This window comes from Ceratotherium simum, chromosome 12, assembly GCF_057802395.1.
Source record: "Ceratotherium simum simum isolate JZ-2026a chromosome 12, ASM5780239v1, whole genome shotgun sequence".
Lineage (NCBI taxonomy): Eukaryota > Metazoa > Chordata > Mammalia > Perissodactyla > Rhinocerotidae > Ceratotherium > Ceratotherium simum.
The window spans coordinates 32,552,913-32,573,564 of record NC_141911.1 but is presented as its reverse complement, the minus strand read 5'-3'; the positions used below and the strand labels follow the sequence as shown (position 1 = coordinate 32,573,564).

Here is a 20,652-nt window from a genome sequence, read left to right as displayed (position 1 = left end):
GTTAGCTCAGAACCAGTCTTCCTCAGCAAAAAGAGGAGGATTGGCATGGATGTTAGCTCAGGGCAGATCTTTCTCACAAAAAAAAAATAAAAGGCCATGCTGGCTGGTGTTGAGCCTAGACTGCAGGGAGACCCATGGGGCCGTTGCAGTCTGTGATCAAGAGATCAAGAGAGATGATGGTGCTGGACCAGGGTGGAGGCGGTGAAGGTGGTGAGGTTCCGGATATTGAAAGTAGAGGTCACAAGATTTCCAATGATGGATATGGGGTGTGAGGTGTGAAACAGTCAAGGATGATTCCAAGATTATTGGCTTGAACAACTGAGTCAAGATGGCTATTCGTGAACTGCGTTGGGGCAAGGTCAAGAGTTTTGTTTTAGACTTTTTTTTTTTTTAAAAGTTTAGACATCCCAGTGGAGACCTGTGGGTGGACAGCCGGTGTGCTGGGATTGGAGAGAGGGCTGGGCTGGAGATGTAAATTTCAGGTGATGTTTAGAGTCTTGAGATTGGATCAGATTAATGAGAGTGATTGTAGAAGGAGAAGGCAGCCCGGGGCAGCTCTGTGTTGAAGAGATGGAATGGGGAGCCCACAGAGACTGAAAAGTCACCCGTGAGTTAGGGAAGTGGAGCAAAGTAACAAGACAGTGTTTTGGAATTGAAACTTTATTAGCTTTTAAATAACTTAAAAATGTGAAAATGTGTTATTTGAATTGATTAAAAAGAAATAATTACGAGTATTTAAGAAAAATGTACCTTCTTATTGGCTGTTGATTTTTCTAAAAGAGCACATCACTCTGAAAATTTTTAATATTCTCAAAGACATTGAGCCACTTAACACTTCTGGAAAATCAGGGGAAAGGGAAATGTTACCGATATTCCACCATCCTCATATTGCTTGTTCATATTTTGGTAATTGCCTTCTCATTTTCCTCTGTGTATTTTTTTAGTTGTAATCATGTTGCACATGACAGCTTTGTTTCCTTTTATTTACTTGTTAGCAACAGTTTTTCATGTTGCTATTATTATCTTCAAAACAGTTTTTATTGGAGAGCTCTACTGCTTTTGGAATTGGTGTTCGTTGATGTAAGGATAAACAAGATTGTGACCAGCTGATCTTTGCTTTCCCTTCGCTCCTCTGCTGGGCCCTGGAGTCTGTGCCAGATTCATACAGTGCTTTGTCTGAGGAGGGAGAATGCTGGAAGGAGAGGGGAAGATGCTGGAGAAGAGCTGGGCTGAAAACAAGACCCAGGAACAAGACAGGGGCAGGCCTGGCCAGTGGGAGGGTAACAAGCCCGCATGGCTGGACAAAGGGAGGGCGGGCCCGTGAAGCGGGGCCTCTCTCTTGGGCCTGAGTGACCGTGGGGCCTTTCTTTCTTCAGTGACATCTTCAGCAATAACACTTCAGTGCCTCAAGGGTTTGAAAGAAAAATTACAATAAAAGGAAAACCCTTCATGCACTATTTGCATATGAGTGGCGTCTGTATAATTAAGAACAGTTAAATTCGCTGGGCTGAATAGAAAGGGAGGCTTCAGCAACTTTCACTGCTGTTCCAATGGAGTGCAGCCTGGAGCTGTCAGCTCTCTTGAGTTAAGTTGGAGGCATTCTGCCTACCTCTCCGCAACCCACCCTCCCTCAAATAAATTAAATTCTGAAACAGACACCTTTTAGCCTTGTCCTGGTTTGCTTCTGTGGAGTCCATGGAAAGCAGAATATGAATCTTGACTGTTTTGCTTTTCTGCTGACCTTAGAACTTATACCTCTCTTCCCCTCCCTGGGCAAACACTTCACCGAGCACTTTGCAAAGCTCTTTACATACAAATTTAATTTAATCCTCTCAGTGGACCTAGGGTGTTAACTTAATTTTATGGTAGTGGAAACTGACATTCTGATCACTAGAAGATTAGGTGATCTCTTGTACCTGTCTTTCCAGTTAATTCTGCCCTTGTGTGTTGGTCTCTGATTGGGACCCAGTGAGCCTGCAGGCCCTGGGAATTTAGCAAACTTCTTTCTTTCACTGCTATAACATTCTTATCCTTTGGACTCCTTTCTCCCAAGACTGACTAGGAAACAGGACACTGTCTTCCCCCATTTTCCCTCTTCTGGTTTTGCAAGAACTCTGCAGTTTGTCACAAGGACTTTGAGGAGAGCAAGAAGGTAGCTTTTCCCATTGTAGGGTTCCTGCCAGCCACCCCAGGGGAAGGAGGTAACGTATATCAATAACTCTGTACATCTCAAGCAGTCTTTGAAAAGTGGAGTAATTTTTACTCCTTGCCTTCACTGCACTGTAAATGATGTTGGGCTCTTCTTGGCAAGGCCCCTTCCAAGACTTTATTCCTAGAAGACCGGGTTGGGACAGCACTTGTGTGTTCCTTCTAGCACCTCTTCTATTTCCAATGTAGTCACATCAGTCTGGAATACCCTCCCACCCTGGGTTCCCTGAAGTGTCTCACAGACGTCCTTGCAGGTCCCCCTGCATGTGTGGTTATGAGACAGAATGATAGGTTCTAAACTACAAAATGGATTCTGTGTGTCCAGTCCTAAAGGCATTTCATATACAGGCATTTCTCATTTTACACCAGCATGTGACCAAAGCCACCACAGGCCACCACTACTGTGAACGGCTTTTCCCAGTGAAAGACAATAGGAGCTATCCTTGACTTAGAATTTTTTGTTGTTGTTTTGTCGTCGGGTTTGGGTTATGTTTGGGTTACTTTGATGGATTTAGCCATTTAGCTTTCTGCTTTATTGGGAAGCTCTGGTTCTGGACCACATGAAAGGCTGGCAATGCTGGTACCCGCCTCCCGCCGGGCCACCAGAGGCTGGAATGATGGGGCAGTTGCATAGTGTCAGTTCTGTTGAGCAGTGACCACTGGCAGTTTCCGGTGTTAGAAAAAGGTAAGAAGCTCTTTCAATTAGAATGAAGTTTTGAGGTAACAGAGTTACAAAATACCAGTGGTTTAAAACAAGATCAAGTTTTCTCTCTCCTGTGGGAGTCTAGAGATACGCAGCCTTTGACTCCCGGAAGTCTTCAGGGACCCTACTACCTCCAGATCACCGCATTGCCTTCCCCAGGATACCAGGCTTGGTACTCAGGGTGCAAGATGGAGACATTTGTGTTCATGGCAGCAGATGGGGGGAAAGGTTGGAGGAGAGGGCCAGAGGGTTCCTGGAAGCTGCCACATGATACTTCTGCTTACATCCTCTTCGCTGGAACTTGGTCCTGTGGCCATACCCAGCTGCAAGGGAGCCTGGGAAATGTGCCCAGCTAAAAATTATATGGAAGAGGGAGAGAAGGGATATTAGGGGCCGAAGAACCATCTCTGTCACAGAACCCTGGTAAAGAAACTGTGAAACCTCTACCACTATTTCTCAAGGGAAAATTGCTTTGGACATAACACATTTTTAAGTTGCCTCCCACCCCCGCCATCCCGAGGAAAAAAAACCCCAGCCCTCTGACTTGTGTTAAGGAGTGCTTGTTTTTCTGGGCACACTCTAGACTGGTTTCTCCAGTGTCAGTATTCTTTGGGTTTCACATGAGAAAAATCAGCTTTTAAGGCATTCTGACAGTGGGATTATATCATTTAAGAAGTGAGTTTGGCAATAGTAAGTTATGTGCTGTGGGCAAGTGTGTGGTGTACGCCTTTGTGTTGAGTCGACAGCTTGTAGAGCTGCTGCTACATTCCTTTTTAAAAAAAAATCACATTCAGAGGGTAGATTTTTTTTTTCCTTCTTTTAAAGGGAGAAGACTTGAGCTTGTTGAATAGTGACAGGTTGCCCAGGTGTTCTGAGAAACAGGAACCCCCTGGTACATAGTGTTGTGCAAGGCTGACAATTGCTGTGTTCTTCCCAGTAAGCTGAAGCTGCGGGCTTCTTCACTCCCTGCAGCCAAGAAGGCCGTGAGGTTCGCGCTTCAAGGAACAGTTAGAAAGCCTAGAAATTTTTCACTAGGCTTTCCAGCAGTGTTGCTGATATTCTGTGTAATTGCCTGAAGATTGTTTTGATATATTTGCTCATATCAGGCCTAAAAAAAATCGGGGCCGGCCCGATGGCGCAAGTGGTTAAGTGCGCGTGCTCCACTGTGGCGGCCCGGGGTTCCCCAGTTCGGATCCCGCGTGCGCACAGATGCACCACTTGTCAGGCCGTGCTGTGGCGGCGTCCCATGTAAAGTAGAGGAAGATGGGCATGGATGTTAGCCCAGGGCCAGTCTTCCTCAGCAAAAAAAGAGGAGGATTGGCAGATGTTAGCACAGGGCCGATCTCCTCACACACACACACAAAACGGATTAAAAAAATCAGTCAGTTCATTGTGTTTGAATTAAAATATTATTCTGGGATGTGAAGTTATGTAGGATTATCCTTTCATCTCAACAAGAAACTCTAAGAAATTACCTTATGTACTTCAGTTTTTATCTTACCAACCTTTCTGCAGTCAGTGTGCCTTCATTTGTGTTTTTCCTCTTGTCTGGAACTGCTTCCTCCATTTCCACCTGAAGATGGCATATCCAGCCTTCTAGGCCCTACTCAAATCCACCTTTTCCAGGACACTTTTCCTCACCTGCCCTACACCATCTTTTCCTCTCATGGACTGTGCTCCACCTTGTATCATATGTGAGACTGTAGGCCCATGAAAGTTAGGCAACCTCTTCTTCATCTTTGGACTCTTGGGTCAAATTGCCTTGGCTGTGATAATATCTTAATGCAGGTAGAGTGACGACACTACGTCGGTGGGGTTTGCCATTGCTGCTTTTACAATAGGAATGAGTTTAGCTACCGAGTTGCTTAAAGGAGTATAGATGAACTTTTAAAAACAGCTGGCTCATGTTCAGAGAACTATATCTAAATTTATGTGGGCACTTGAACAACTCAAAGTTGGTTTTGTCAAAATAGCTACAGTGTTGCACAAACTTCCATGGTCTACCTGTGATGAAGAGGAAAAGTCCTTCGTCCCTGGGCTCCTGAGTCCTTTATCGTGTGAATTTCTGCCTTGGCCTCCTCTTCCTGCTGTGTAGCATCTGGCCAGCTCTGTTACTGCTGGAAACATCTAATACTGAATTACTTTTTCATGCTAACTTGTCCTAGAGCTGAAAGGTAGTGCAAAATGTATTTTGTGTTTTGCATATTTAAAAATCAATATTTAATCAACATAAAGTAGAGTCGAGGAAAAGATGTTAAATCTTTAAGTCATAGATAAGAAGCCATACTTTGCAGTAAGGAGAAAGTTGGAACAGGAGTTAGGAAATATGAGCTTAATTATTGGCTTTTTCTTTTATAGGTTTTTGTAGTTATTTAACCACTTACCTAATGGTACTCTATAGTATGTGGACTGTGGTATGATTAAATGTGTAAATGTAATAATATATTTTAAAATTCTTTGAAATGCAAATGTAATGCCTTTTGGCCTTTTGACTATAAGGTCTTCATAGTGCCTCTAGCAGGAGGGTTCAGATTTAGTGGTGTGAATGCGTCATGTCCCAGGAGAGCCCTCAGCATCTGTTGCATGTGGAGTTAAGAAAAGCACTGGGGTCAAAGTCTCAAAAAGGCTCCCAGCTGGTTAGGTGGGCCGTCCTTCACCAAGGTCGGAATCCAGTGCTCTGAACCCATGGGGAGACTAAGCAAGATGTTGAACTCCATCTTGGATTCCATTTGGAGGTGCCTGTGGGCATCTCGTGGGCTGGTGTCTGGTCCCAATGGAATCCCGAATCAGGAGCTCAGCAGAGGAGCCCAGGCCACAGATACACAGGCTTGGGAAATGAATCAGTCAAACCATAGAAACCAACGCTAGCTGATTTAAACAGAAAAGGAATTTATTGAAAAGATGTTGGGCAGCTTACAGAATCTCTAGGAAGACTTAAGAACCAGGCTCAAAAAACAAACAAGCAAAAAGAAGCCTTAGCAGCTGGAACCACAGCCAAAATGTGTCATAGAAGTAGACTGCTGAGGATACTCCTCCCCCTGCTGCGCACTGACTGACTGCATGGCCCCAGAACAATTCTCCACCTTCCCTCCTTCCTTTCTTGTGGCATTAGCTCCTGATGCTCTGCCTTGGGTGTGGGAATCTGGCCAAGTCTAGGTTATCTGCTGGCACCCTAGCTGCAAGCAGGGCTAGTAAAACTAGTAACTGGCCATTTGAGAATCGAGAAGGGGTGGCAGTGGGAAATCTCTGACTGCCATAAGGACGCTTAGATGCTGGACAGCCAAGGAAATGACAGGTGTCTGTATTAGAAACATCCCCCTTGGGTGAGAAGTGAGTGTGATTGGCCAGAAAGAGTGAGACTTGAGGAAGAGCTGAGGAAACCGTAACATGGGAGAGATGAGCAGAGAGAGAGGAGCTTGACAAGGAGAGGAGAAGGAACAGCCATAGAGGCTGCAGGAAGATGGGGCGAGATTTCCTAGAAACCAAGGGATGGCACTTCAAGAGAGAGTAGCCAGGGGAGAGATTAAGTCAGCTCAGTACTTGCTTTCACAGCTTGCAATCATTGATGCCCTCAGCAGGAGCACTTTTGGTGGAGTGAGGAGGCCGGATGCCAGAGAGAAATGGGTTGGGAGGCAGCGTGGGGTAGGGTCTCCGAATGTGCGTCCAGCTTTCCATTCAACCACCTGACAGTTGAGTGGGCTTGGCAAGTTGTTTAAAGCCTCAAAGTGTCTGTTTCCTTGTGTGTGGAAATGGGATAATAATAGTATACACACAGGGTTCTTAGGATTACATGGGATAGTAAAGTGCTTGGCACAGCATCTTGTACACTGTGAGTACTCAATAAGTGTGCTTGCTGCCACTGTTACTTTCACCAGCAGTTTGGCTCCAAAGGGAAGAAGAGGGCTTGAAACGGGGAAGGAATGTCAGGGGGTCTTCTCAAGTGAGAGGGGCATTAATCTCTCATGTGTACAAGTGGAAGAGAAGAACAGAGCAGGGAGGGCGACGGTGAGAGTCCTGGTGAGGGCAGGATGGGTAAGTCCCTGGAATTAGCCCAGGATCCATCCCGAAGAGGGTGGTAGGGGTTGGTCTTTGAGAGAAGGAACACCTCATCCATGGGTGGTATGAAAGAGGAGGAGAGCGTCAACTGGAGGGACAGACTGGTGTGGAGGACTTTGTCCTGGCCCTGGGAAGGCTTGGCTGTCAACACACCAGGCTGGATTAAAACCCAAGATACCCTGTTGCCAGTGAGAGCGCCTCTGACAGACCACTGTTGGTATTGTCCAAGGATGTTCCTCTCTGCTTTGACTTCGAAGCCTGAAGCTTTTTATGGTAGAAGAAACTAGGAAAATCATGTCCAACCAGATGACCTTTTCCCTCCTCTTTGGGAATTTAATGGGGAAAAATACTGGTTTCTGACTCCCTTGTTAAGTGGTTCTTTGCAGGTAGTTAATCTGCCAGGAAGAATGGCAGTTCTAACTTAAGTAGACATGTCTGTGTATTTCATATTTTTTCCTATCAAACTTTTGGGGAGAAGTATTTTTTTAATTAAAAGTAAAAGCAGAAAACAAGTTGTAGTATAGGATTATGAGAATTTTTAACTCATGTAGTTACCGAACTCATGTCATAAACCAGGCGGTTCGGGCCATTTGTTTTTCCCTGAGGCCCTAAAGCTCTGTGTCCTCAGATCACAGGAGTGCCTAGGGCAGCTTCTGTGCTGAACTGCTGGTGGGAGCCTGTGGAGGCCTTGCCCTGGTGTGGGCAAGCTTCCGTAAGGGCTGCCCCAGGCTGGGGCTTCTCATATCTCTGCAGGGATCAACTCCAGTTCCATTGCCAATGGAAAAGTACTAAGTTCCTCCAAGGTCCCTGGGAATAGCAGCTGAGTCCTGGAAATACCTGTTTCTTGCTCAGGGCCCAAGGGGATTAACCATGCATGAATCCCTCCCTTTGTGGAGTCTATAGGTCTTTAATAGTGCTCCCAACACTGGGATCTGAATGGGCACATTCTTGTGACTGACAGAACAGCCTGGAGTAGCTCATTAGTTGAACGTGTCCTTCCTTGAATACTTCAGTCTAGACAATAGCATTATTTTGGTGTTGTCTACTTTGTTACCTTTCTGAGGCGGAGAGTTTGTGAAATAAATGGGAAACTTTTCCTCTTGTCCATGCAACGTTTTTACTTCATCTGGTGGTAAAGCTGTTGTCGTAGCCTTAAAGAATTTTTTTTTTTTTAAACACATGCTGTTCGGGCCGGCCCCGTGGCTTGGTGGTTGAGTGAGCGCGCTCCGCTGCTGGCGACCCGGGTTCGGATCCCGGGCTCGCACCGACGCGCTGCTTCTCCGGCCATGCTGAGGCCGCGTCCCACATACAGCAACTAGAAGGATGTGCGGCTGTGACACGCAACTATCTACTGGGGCTTTGGGGAAAAATAAATAAAAAAAAAAAAAAAAAAAAAAATCTAAACACATGCTGTTCTTTCCAGGTATTTGAAAGAGTTTGCATATAAAAGGCAGCTAGTGGTAGATGTTGGAGCTTTGAGAGACAGATGAAAACTAGTCCATTTAGGAATATGGAAAACCAGATAGTTCACTCTCCCTGTCGGAGGTCACTGCTATTTCTCAAATCTCTGTCAGAAGGTGAAGTTATTTTTCACAGGTTTGTAAGGGACCACGGCCTCTGCAGGTCCTCTTCTGAAACATTGCAATGTGCTCCAGAAAGCAGTTAGACTTTTAGGAGTAAGGTCCAGCACAGACTCGTGGTACATAAGGCTTGTTTCATGGAGTGTTATGGTGAGTGTCTGCTGACTGTTCCGCCATGCCACTGTTCCCATAGTTCATAAAGCCATCTTTGTAAGCTTGCAGTGCCATCTCAGGGCTGCCCTCTGTCAACAAATAAGAGGCATAAACTGCAAGAGAAGCAAAAAGTTTATTTGGGGGGTCTCGAGAATTGCAATTCAGGAGAACAGATTCAAGTAGAAACTCGAATGTGCTCCGATTACAGGAGAGGGGCTCACGGTTTTCATGGGAAAAAGGGAGGAAGATGAGGTAAGTTGTATTAAGGAAGAGTTCCTTGGTGCTAGATGAGGTAAGGCCAGGTTTGTACTTCATAGTTTGGCTTGAGCTTCGGTCATCAGGCAAAGGCTAGACTTGAACTTCATTCATTGGTTAGCGATTCGGTCGTCAGGCAAGTCCAGTTTCTTCAGTCCTTACAAACAGGATATGCTTGTCCTTACTAACTCCTTGGAGTGCTGGTGGTTTGCTCTAGTTTGAAAGATGAAGAAAACAAGACGTGCAAGGCAATTCTTCTGAAATGGCTGCTTCAGCTCTATTTTAGTGTGGCTCCACTCATGTCATCTTTCTTCCCTCTCACCAGCTCTCTCCTTTCCTCGCTGCTCACACGCACTTCCCTTGCTTTATGCTCTGCACTCTACCACTCAGAGCCAGCAGGCTACTTTCTAGAATGCTTTCCTTGCTCAGAAAGTGTTCTCCAGGTGTGGCCTGTGCTTTCTTAAGCCTTTGCATCTTTCCTCATGCTGTTAGCATTGCTGAAGGTGGCCTCCATTGGTAGATTCTGTTTGTGGTAGCTGTTTGTTGAGGTCCATCCCTCCACCCACCCTTTGCAGCCTTTCCTGACTTTTTTGGGTAGGTTTCTCCTCTTCTCTCTGAACTCTCTTGATCTTTGAGTTTTGCTTGTTGTCATATGAGCCTTATCCAGCTTCCTGGAGTATAACCTTGAGAGGAGAATCTTCCTGGAGCTGGCCACCTGCCCCAGTGCAGCCAGGGCTTACTAAATGGCTGAGAGCTGTGAGACTGGGTCCGGAGTTGTTGGGCCCTGTTGCTCATTCCAGAGAGGTGGAGTGCTGCATTTGAAATGAGGTGTTTTGGTCACATAACATTTGTGAATGGCCAGAACAGTTGGTTATAGTTAATTCATTTTCAGATCTAAGTTACGGACTGAATTTTCTACAAGGGTGTGTCTGATATCAGCAGAATGATTTAATTTTCCTAGGAATAAGGAGCCTGGGCATTCGAATGCTTTTCTAAGGATCTCAGAGTCATCTCCATTTGCTGAAGAGGAAACTGAAGCCTTAGGTTACATGGGAGCTCATATCATAGCTGGGACCTGAACCAAGGTCTTCTCATTTCCAGTGAAATTTCTTTTTTCTTGTATTAGCCACTTTTTCGAACTGTGTTTCTTTGTTTTATACATAGAGAAAAAAAGATGGCCAAAGCTTAAACAAAAAAAAGAGAAGAAGATAAAAGAAAAAAAGTCAGGTAATCTTAGGCAAAGGTATTCTTTCAGAGTACGTAACACACATGGAATTCCTTGTTCACGTGTCCTGCTGCTCAGGGAAGGTTCAGGTCTTTGCAGAAGGTGGGTGTCTTTAGAATAAGGCTGAGAGAGTGTGTGGGACAGAGTCCTTATAGACAAGAGCCCACTCACCTCCGATGACTATCGCTTTTCTTATCTTTATGCCAGCTCCTGATATAGAAGCAAAATGCCCCCTCTTTTATTTTTCTCTTTTAGTAAAGGACTTTTCCTTATAATTATCTTGCAGATGGGGAAAGGGTGAACATTAGAAATATGTGGCATAAATTTATAATTTATTTTCACAAGATGCTTGTGTTTATCCTATGCGAGATGTGGGGACTCTTAAGAGTGAAAGAGGCCAGGAGGACTTGGACATAAAAGAATCATCTTTATTATTATGGATACAAATGTGAAAAGATTCATGCTGACTTTTGAGAGAAGGGGGAAAAGGGAGGAAAATTTCTTTTATTGCTGGAGATCTTAAGGCTTAAGTTATTTCTTTGAAGTTGTCGATTTAGAAATGACAACTTTGGCATCTTCAAACCGTATAATTTCTTAGCTAGCACTGATATTTGAGGATAATTATTGATGTCTGCAGTTGACTAAATTTTGGTGTGGTTTGCTCCCCCACCCAAGTCTTTAACAAATCCTTGAGGACGGGTGTGCACATGTGCATGTGTATGCTAGGTCAATACCTATGTCTAAAATGATTTTATCTATGAGAACTAACTTGTAAATTTATATAATGATGTTAAACCTCCTTGTAATTTGATCTGGTTTCCAAATTGTAAAGTCAAGTGAGCTGAAATTGAGCAATGAGAAAGATGAATCTGTTCTATAACTTTTAGGAAAAAATACTGACGTAGTTTTATTTCTCCATTATGAGGTCAAAATAAGAGTTTTCTTTGAAGTTGGAGAAATTCTGGCTATTTCTACCTTATTGCTTTAGGTTGGACCTTAAATGTCTGATTGTCATTGGGTATGTAAAACTTCCTGATTGGATGATTTCAAAATCTCTGCTGTGATACGAGACGGCCCAGGTTTATATTTCATTTGTTCTATTCAGAGGTAATTACAGCTACCCAATTTGGGACTTTTAAATCCAGGGGTCAACTCTGACTCTAAGCTCAATTGGCTTCTCCATCTGTTCTCATTTCTTTTCTTGTTAGATGAGAGTCATCCTCTTAGTAACACGATCCAATATTTATTGCACTTAACTATGTCCCAGGCATGAAACAAAGGCTTTATCATCTCATTTTAACCTCACGATAACTCTAAGATAGATACTGTTGTCACCTTCATTTTACACATAATAAGGCTAGGACTTTTGAGAAGTTAAGTGACTGACCCACTTAGGACTAGAAAGTGGGGGCCTTGGGCCTGGCCTCCAAGTCTGTCTGGACTCTGAAGCCCAAGACCTCACGCAGTAGGCTACACTGCCTTGGTTCCTTAGGTAGGTCATGAGGACTTGGATAGGCCTGAACTCCATACTGGCTTCATGTTTCTGACCTGGACAGATCTGCACTGGAATTTTGGCTCTGCCTCTTAGTAGCTATGTGATCTTGGGTGAATTACTCAGATCCTCCAACCCTCCTCTTCATTCAGAAGTTGTGTGTGAAATCTGATGATAAATCTACTTTCGGTACACAAGACAGGAAGAAGAGTGTCATTTATTATTTTACTTACTACTTACACTGTAGCCTGCCTTTTCAAAGATAATTGGCATGTGAAGTTGCCTGTTTTCTTTTTCTTGGGGAGTGCTGAGCCCTGGCCAGCTTGGTCTGGAGTGGGGCGGTGTGGTGCATCTGATGTTGGCGTCTCTTTACACCCGTTGCCTTCTGTGTCTCTTCAAAATATTTCTGGAGGCAACTGAGTGTGTTAGTGGCCTTCTTTGCAAGCAAGTCATGGAGTTAGTTCTGGCCTTTTGGGGTTTGAGGGGGCCAGTAAATAGCACACCTCTTCTCTGCCCAAGCTCAACGCAAGTGGAGAGGTTGGCAGGAGTTAGGCAGATGGAGACTTGAGTTGTCACTTTTATTATTAATACAGCTGATGTTGGCGATGGAGGAAAGGAGATACACATAGAAGATAATGGAGAAAGGATTCTTATGAGAGAGGATGGAGGAAGGAAAGCTTAGGTAAAGGCAGTAAAGTGGAGGGAGGCAAAAAAAATGGTAGCCAGGATTCTTCCTACGAGATGAGGATTTTGAAAGGGGTTCTCTGGTCTCTGTATTGTTTGTACCTTCAAGAAAAATGGGAGAGGGACTTGGTGAAGGTCACAAAGCTTCTATTGGCTAGCAGGTTTGAAACTCAAATGTCCACTCCTGGACCAGCCTCTGAGTCATGCTTGGTGGAGAGCTACTTGGTGGGAGGAGAAAATGGAAAGATTGTATTTTGGAAAGCTTGCTTGAGTCTTTGAAAACAGTTATACATGTTACAATCAGAAGCTCTAGTTAAATATTTTTGGATTACGTGGCTTTTAAAATGTTGTATGACAGTTGATAGTTTCTTGATATATATATACACACATACATATATATTTTGTATTTTATATATATTATATTTATATATATATATTTTGTATTTTATGTCTTTAAGTATGCTTATATATTGTTATAGCATATGTTTTTTCTCTTGTGTGTTTTCTTTATATGTTTTTTGGTATGTTAATTTGTGACATTTGATGCTGAGGGAAAATGAAATCATAATAATGATTAACAACTGCTGAAAATGTGACCAGCCATGTGAGATTTTATGTGATTGTTATTCCTAAAAATACAGAGCCGGTAATTTTTTCAGCCATCGGGAGCAGCCCTGGCTTTGCTCCCCATCCTTTCCCTGTTATAAGTAGTCTAACAAATTTGGAGGCCTAAGCTCCCTCCTTCTCCAGCCCCCCACACCCACCCACCTTGTATGTCTTTTCTTGTTTGAGATTTATGAAAATAGTCATGTTTTCTGAATTCATCCAGAAATGAACCCTATTAAAAATTAAATCCATCTCCATTTTTGTCTGAATGCTTATGGAATCTATACACTTGATATGAAGTTATACTAACCATAATCTGAGTATCTTAAATTTTTTGCAGCTGTAGAATTATATTAGACTTCTAATAATTTGATTTTAACATTTAAAATCTGGTTCAGACTTATCTATAAGGGAATAAAATTATATCTCATGAGAGCCATTGGCCTAAGTATGTCCTCTTAAGTCAGCATTCCAATTTTAAAACTACAACAAAAACTAATCTCTCTTTTCTTTTCTTTTTTAGCTTCTCAGACAAACTATTCAGTGGAAAGGGCTTACGTTTTCAGCCATCAGTTCTAGATTTTGGAATTCAGTAAGTATCTTTTCTTTATAATTTTTAATAACTTATTTTATTTGCATTATTTTGCTTTTAAGATATCTTATATATGTATGATGTTAAATACATTTTAAACAGATTAATAATATCAAGGGATATTGATCATGTGGCTTGTTAAAAGGAATATTTTTGTGAAAAGGAGAGCGTAAGAATTGTTTCAGCCCTTTCTTTAGTTTTTAATAAATATACCTTATAATACTTTGTAGTGATTGGAATTTAATAAGGCAATATTAAGTCCTTGTTTTTCTGAAACAAATTATTTTATAATTAAAAAACTCTAATATTGATAGTTTCTGAATTCTTTTAATTACATTCATTTACTCATTTTTACTGGTCGTTAGGCTTCAAGGTTCAAAATTGCACTGCACAAACATTAGTTATTGTGATTAAGACTTTAGAAACACGTTAAGTGGATAAGACAGTGTATAAGCTGTAATTACTTACAGTACATCGTGTTAAGAACCTGAGATGAAGGAAATGTGATCTGAGTGTAGGTAGAGGGACTAATCTGGGAACTCAGAGAAATTAAGGAAGAGAAGGGTGAAGCTGTGCAGAGGAGGGAATTTAAGGACTCTTGTTGGCTGTGATCAAGTTTGAAACTGGAAGTGTTAAATTCCCTAGATGCAGGATATTGCAGCACTGAATAGATATAATTTCAAATGAGTAGAGTTTCGAGGGTGAAAGTAGAGCGAGTGTTCCAGGTGTACAAGCTCTGCTTGTATCAGCAGCCCGGAACATCACTTCAGCTTTATGAAGAACTTTCTTGAGTTACAAGAAAAGTTATGTGAATGAAATAACCATGGTGATAGGAGAGCATCTGGGGTGAGTTAGTGGTGGTCTCCTGGGGTGCCCTCCTTTGTTCATCTGGATTTCCTTCTTTCCATTTCTTTCTGATCATCAAAAGATTGGAGCTGCAGTGAAGGAGAATGAATTTTAAATTCGAAAGTACCTGTTGAGCTTTTTAAGGAGATTCTGTAAAAGGAAGAAGAGATAAAAGTGGGAAGGGAGATTGCTGACTTGACAAGATTCTAGGTGTCGGCTTTTTTGTTTCTGAATTTCTATATTTTTACTCTTAGGTAAAGAAACTTTATTAGAAGCTCAATTTATAATAAAACATCACTGATTTCAAATTCTGAGAGAGCACTGCGTTTGTGAAAAGTCTTTCTAGTAAAAAATTTTAATGCACAACCTACTTTAAAGAATGTATAGTACAGATTGGTAGATATAATAAGGTGGATAGTAGTAAGTACAGTTAGACTAGCATAACAATTCCAATTCATAGGACACTGGCTGTCTATGATATATTTAATCTTCAGTAACATAAAAGTCCTGTAATCTATAATCAATGCCCATGGATTTATGTATATATTAGCTACATATGTTAATTACCTATATACATCCATTGCTGGTCCTGATAGCTGAAAATATGTTGAAAAAAAATGAGTAATGTCTTTGATTTGAAAAGGTTACTAATTTTTAGACTTGAAACACTTTTGGATGATTCAGTTACATTTATGTAGTATTTTTTTAGTTTTCAAAGTACGGTCATGTCTCTTGTCATTGGAGTCTTCAATCAATCAGGGAAGGATAGGTATTATCTGAGTGTGTGTGTATCATTTTCCAATATCTCTGTATTTGAGCATGTGCTAAAATGTGTTCATACATTTTTTGCTGAGGAGTAATGCAGTTTGCCCAAGGTCGTTTCACTAGAAGTGACAGAATAAATCTTCTGATTTCTAAGCCAGCATACACAAGGCTGTTTTTCTTATAAGTGAAATCCAGGATCTGATTATGGGAATAAATTGTTTTTGCTGAAGTTTTACAAATCTCAATAAGAACAAACTATAGTTTAAATGAGAACACTTTTAAAATTAGTCAAGTTTTACCTGACTTCTGACAAATGTTATACTTTATAGGCATTAGATTAAAGCTTGAGCCAGAGAGTTCTCGATTTTGTCATTGCCCTAGTTCAGCTTTTGCTATTGTTTATTTTGACATCCACCTTGGGCAAACCCCATCCCTTTCATAGCTTTGATTTCCGTCTAGAATGCAGAATCAGGGTCATGCTGTTCAGTTGCTCTCTGCCTACTTCTTAGGGTTTATTTTAAGGGTTAATGTTCTGCTGGTTGGGAGATTAAAAGTGCTAATCATTCATAAGAGATTCTAATCATTCTTTTGTAGTATTAAATTAATAGAGTATCTTCCAGTTGTCACTGGTGAAGGAAATTCTTATCCTCATAACACTTTTAAAAATAGAATTAAAAAAATAGAATAAAAATAGACAGGGGTCACTAGGTTTCAGCCAGCGTTCTCTGTTGGGTCTGGTGAGGATGCAGTTGCTGGGCTTGGTAGCATTGCTGTTTTGCAATCTTATTTTCTAATGTGTTTCTCTGGGAGACATTTGTATCCTTTGAAACCAAAAATCTTGTATTCTAATTGTGTGAATGGGATATAAAGCTTTGAGGATAAGTATTTATAACTTTGCTGATTGATTCATATTGTTTACCTAAAACCACAGAAGCCCTTATTTATTTAATTGAGAGAAAAATCAAATGTGAAACTGGTACTCTTGAGGTAGGGCTTTCTGAGGTGACCTTTTATACTTATGGTAGTATAAAAAAATTTCGGTTGTGTTATTTTTTTTTTTTTTAAGATTTTATTTTATTTATGTATTTTCCCCCCAAAGCCCCAGCAGATAGTTGTATGTCATAGCTGCACATCCTTCTAGTTGCTGTATGTGGGACAAGGCCTCACCATGGCCGGAGAAGCGGTGCGTCAGTGCACGCCTGGGATCTGAACCCCGGGCCGCCAGCAGCGGAGGGCGCGCACTTAACCACTAAGCCACGGGGCCGGCCCTCGGTTGTGTTATTTAAGAATACTCTAAAAAATCAAGATTTTAATTACACTAATATGCATTTTATTTGTAACTGGCTGTAAAGGACTTATTTTTTAAAATACACATTGGACATATTAAACCTTCAATTAAGACCTGCGATTAAAAGTAGGAGGAAAAGTTGGCAGAAGAATTCCAAGGATTTGATGGTGATAATACAGTATTTTGGAAATCCCATTGTGTATAAGAGAACAACTTACATTTCATTTTTCCAAAATTCTAATTCAGAGAAACTAGAATAAAATCACAGAAATACAAGCATAAGGTGGAGGAGTTTTTTTGCTGGATTTAGAATATAGTTTTATTTCTGGGCCATACTAATGAGAATTGTATATTTGGGTCTCTGCCACTGAGGGTATTAAAACTGGAGAAATGACTTCAGTGAAATTTCTGCTGGCCCTCTATTTATTACAACATAATTTAACTAGAGTGGATTTGCGGTTGGCAGTGGGAATCAGAGTTAAATGATTAGAGGGGATATTGCAGGTATTTCCGGGTAGGTGGGCCAGAGACCAGCTCCCTTCCTCTTGCAAATCCTTTGTCAGAGGCAACCCTTGTAGATGGAGAACGCTGCCATAAAGAATCAGCATTAAGGTCGTCATCGGTTAGGCTGTTTGCTGTAGAGCAGAGATTTTTACTCTGAGGTTCATGGAAAGTTTTGAAATTATGTATAAAACTTTCTCTGTGTGTGGATGTTTGTGGAGGGAGGAGCCAGAGCTCTCAGCAGAGTTTTCTGCAAGACTCGTGACTTGGTTGGATGAGAGAACCACTGCTAGAAAGTGCTGCAGACCCTTTTCTTGGGAGTAGGGTCTTGAGCAACAATTAAGTTTTCCTTGTGTAAGACTTAATAAAGTGTCTTTGTGAACTGAAATCTCTTCCCCACCAAAAGCCTCTTTTAAGTTTATTACTCAGAAAACAAACCCTAAGAAAATTGAGTTGTTCTATGAGTACAGTTTCTTATCCAAACATATTTTCCTTTGAATTAGAGACCCAAGTCACACAAGTGCCTCGTTCCCACTGTTTTTTGCAAACATGTAGTGGCCTAGATGGGTTGAATTCTTCTAACACAGAAACCAGTGGGGTGCTGCTGTGGGTTGGTATAAATTTTTTAAAATAAAGGATATTTTTTTCCAATTTTTGACTGTTGTGGATTAAATATTTTATTAATAACAGGATTTGATAATTGTTGCTTTTAACTTTATAGTGTATATATTACATTTAAAGTATATATATGGTTTAAACTGTATATATGTGTGTATGTATGTATGGATGGATGGATAGTTACATTATAACCACACCTTACATTGCTTTTTCTCCTTGTTCCGCTCCTAGGTTCCTGGGACACCCTGCAGCAAAGATTCTCTATGCTTATAACCCTAGTAGGGATAGCGAGGTCGTGGTGAATTCAGTGTTTACAGCTGCTAGACATTTTCATGTGCCTCCTGTTCATTGCAGGGTAAGTGTTGATGTACTCTTGGAAACTATGCTGTGGCAGGCTGCCAGGTTTTCTTGCTTTCTTTGGCCTGAAACTTTTACTTTCTGCTCCCTGTCTCCCCTTTTTCTGCTACCCAGACTCTTTCCTTCTGCTTTAGCATTTATTTTTTCAGTTGTTCGTATTCATAATTTTGGTGGCTCTTGATATCTACATGGAAAAAAAAAGTTTAAAGAGTCTAAGTGAGGTTGTAATATATGTATATTTAATATGACTTTTTCATGGTCAATGAAACTTAATATTATTAGTCTTGAAATGAATACAAATGCTGAAGCATTTAGTAACTAGTACAGGTTTATAGTCGTGATCTGTTCACTTGGCAAACATACTAAGATAGTTCGGACTCCTTTCTAAGTCTAAGAGGTAGCAAAAGGCTTCTTATAAAGCTAATTGTATCATAACACAGAGCTCAAAACCCTGGTCTTCTAATAGTTTTAATTTCAGTGGTGGTTAACTTTTAATGAAGATCCTATTTACTAGTAAGGTTTATTTATTTTGCTATGTCTACCTGATATATATATATATTTTGAAATAAATACTAGAACTAAGGAAATGATGTAAGGGAGAGCCCAGTATTTTGTTTATGACCGTCTGTCCAGGTAAATGCTGTCCCTGACTTTTATTAAGTATGTATCAACATGTTTGTACAGTGGTGGTTCTCTTTATTTAAGTGGACTAGAACTGTGTTAAAGGCCATTGAAGACATAGTGTGGAGGAGGAGGGAAAAGGAAAGATGTGAGACGGGTGACCCCAATCCGAAGTGAAAGGACTTGGCAACTATCTTGCTATAAGTCTGTGGTATGTTCTTGGATAGATTCTCTTAGATGGTTGGATGTTGTTCCACTTGAGGATTCTCAGAGATTCATGATATTTACAAATCAAAGGTACAGAATATGCAAACATCTGTTAACAGAAATTGTCAACAAGAAAATCTGTGAAAGAGAACTTATCAAAGAGGAGCCATTCCAGATGGCTAATTAGGTACCTTTCTTTCAGGTAATTCCAGCAATGGGGAAAACTTCCTTCAGAATTATTTTCTTACCTACTGAAGAAGGAAGCATTGAAAGTTCTTTATTTATTAATACCTCCTCATATGGAGTCCTTTCCTATCATGTGAGTAACTTTTTCCTTTTGTCACATAAGTTGGTTGTTGACTTAAAGGGGTTTGGATGGTTTAAAAAAGATTTTGGGAGGGCTAGCCTGGTGGCGTAGCAGTTAAGCTTATGTGCTCTGCTTCGGTGGCCTGGGATTCGCAGGTTCGAATCCCGGGCGTGGACCAACACACTGCTTGTCAAGCCATGCTGTGGCAGCATCCCATATAAAGTAGAGGAAGATGGGCACGGATGTTGGCCCAGGGCCAATCTTCCTCAGCAAAAAGAGGAGGGTAGGCCACAGATGTTAGCTCAGGGCTAATCTTCCTCACACACACACACAAAAAGACTTTGGGAAATGTTACCACCTGGTTTATGTTGTTAAAATATGAAATTGTTAGTCACCAGCTTTCCCCCTTCTTCGGCCTCATGTGCCACACACAGTTGGCCGTCTTCAGTACAGAGTACAGACCTATAACTCTCACTATGGGTCTTTGAAGGGTGTTGGAACAAAACAAGGGAATCTACCATATACAGTTTTCTAGTATAAAATATAGCAGGCATTTAAAACTCACGACCCTCATCTCATAATCCAGAGGGAGGGAGCTGTAAGGGCTACCTCTAGTGATTTTGCCTCCTCTCCTCCTGGGCTCAGGTATATTTTGATTGGGGGACACAAATTGCGTGGTTGGGTGCCAGTTCTCAGCTCACTGTTCATATCAAGGCACTAGGGAGGGAGTGTGAACAATCTTTTTGTTGTTCACAAAAATAGTTAGAAATCTTTATCTTAAGTGGTATCTGTAACATCTTTAATAGGACATGGCATCAAGTAATTTAAGTGCCAAGATCTATCAATTTTGAGGTTAATTCTTATTGGGTTCCATTAAATACATGATCCCATATCAGAAAGGTTGTTTATTTGTGAAAAAATTTGCTACAATGAAGAACATTCAGCTTAACTACAGCAACTTTTGTTGCATTTTTTTGTAGACGAAGATAAATGTAATAGTTGGATTGTGATAAAGTCTTGAAGGCCAAGGTGATGAATATCGATTTCCTTTGGAAAGGTATTTTAGCAGTATGGCAAATGTGTTTCAAAGCTAACAGAGGAGTAATTCTCTCTTTTTCCTGCAGGTATCTGGAATTGGCACTCGCAGAATCTCTGCAGAAGGGTCTGCAAAGCGGCTACCAAATGCTTATTTTCTGCTTCCACAGGTCCAGAGCATTCAGCTTTCACAGACACAGGTAATTTTAATAGTAGATTTATTTTGAATGCTAGTAAACACCAAACTGTGTAGCTCTCTAAAACCCTTATGTTTTGCAGAGTACATACAGACCTTTTTACATAGTCAGAATTGGGAGTTTACTCTTTCCTGCTTTTTGAAAAAATCCTGATATATATAGAGATAATATGTGTATGTAAAGTGTCACTGGAATCCACACACTTGTTTTCTTTCTTTCTTTTTTTTTTTGTGAGGAAGATCAGCCCTGAGCTAACATCCATGCTAATCCTTCTCTTTTTGCTGAGGAGGACTGGCTCTGAGCTAACATCTATTGCCAATCCTCTTCCTTCCCCGCCCCCCCCCCAAAGCCCCAGT

At 41.2% G+C, this 20,652-nt stretch overlaps 1 protein-coding gene across 4 annotated transcripts in view; it reads left to right on the top strand.

Annotated features, from left to right (window-relative positions):
• The window catches only part of TMEM131L (transmembrane 131 like), a 158,907-nt gene that overhangs the window by 59,625 nt on the left and 78,630 nt on the right, over window positions 1-20,652 (top strand). For all 4 annotated transcript variants that reach the window (XM_087437511.1, XM_087437508.1, XM_087437509.1 and 1 more), the window contains exons 4-7: window positions 13,486-13,554; window positions 17,804-17,927; window positions 18,960-19,076; window positions 20,189-20,299. In XM_087437511.1, coding sequence (XP_087293637.1) covers window positions 13,486-13,554; window positions 17,804-17,927; window positions 18,960-19,076; window positions 20,189-20,299 — 421 coding nt within the window. The remainder of the gene's footprint in view (window positions 1-13,485; window positions 13,555-17,803; window positions 17,928-18,959; window positions 19,077-20,188; window positions 20,300-20,652) is intronic.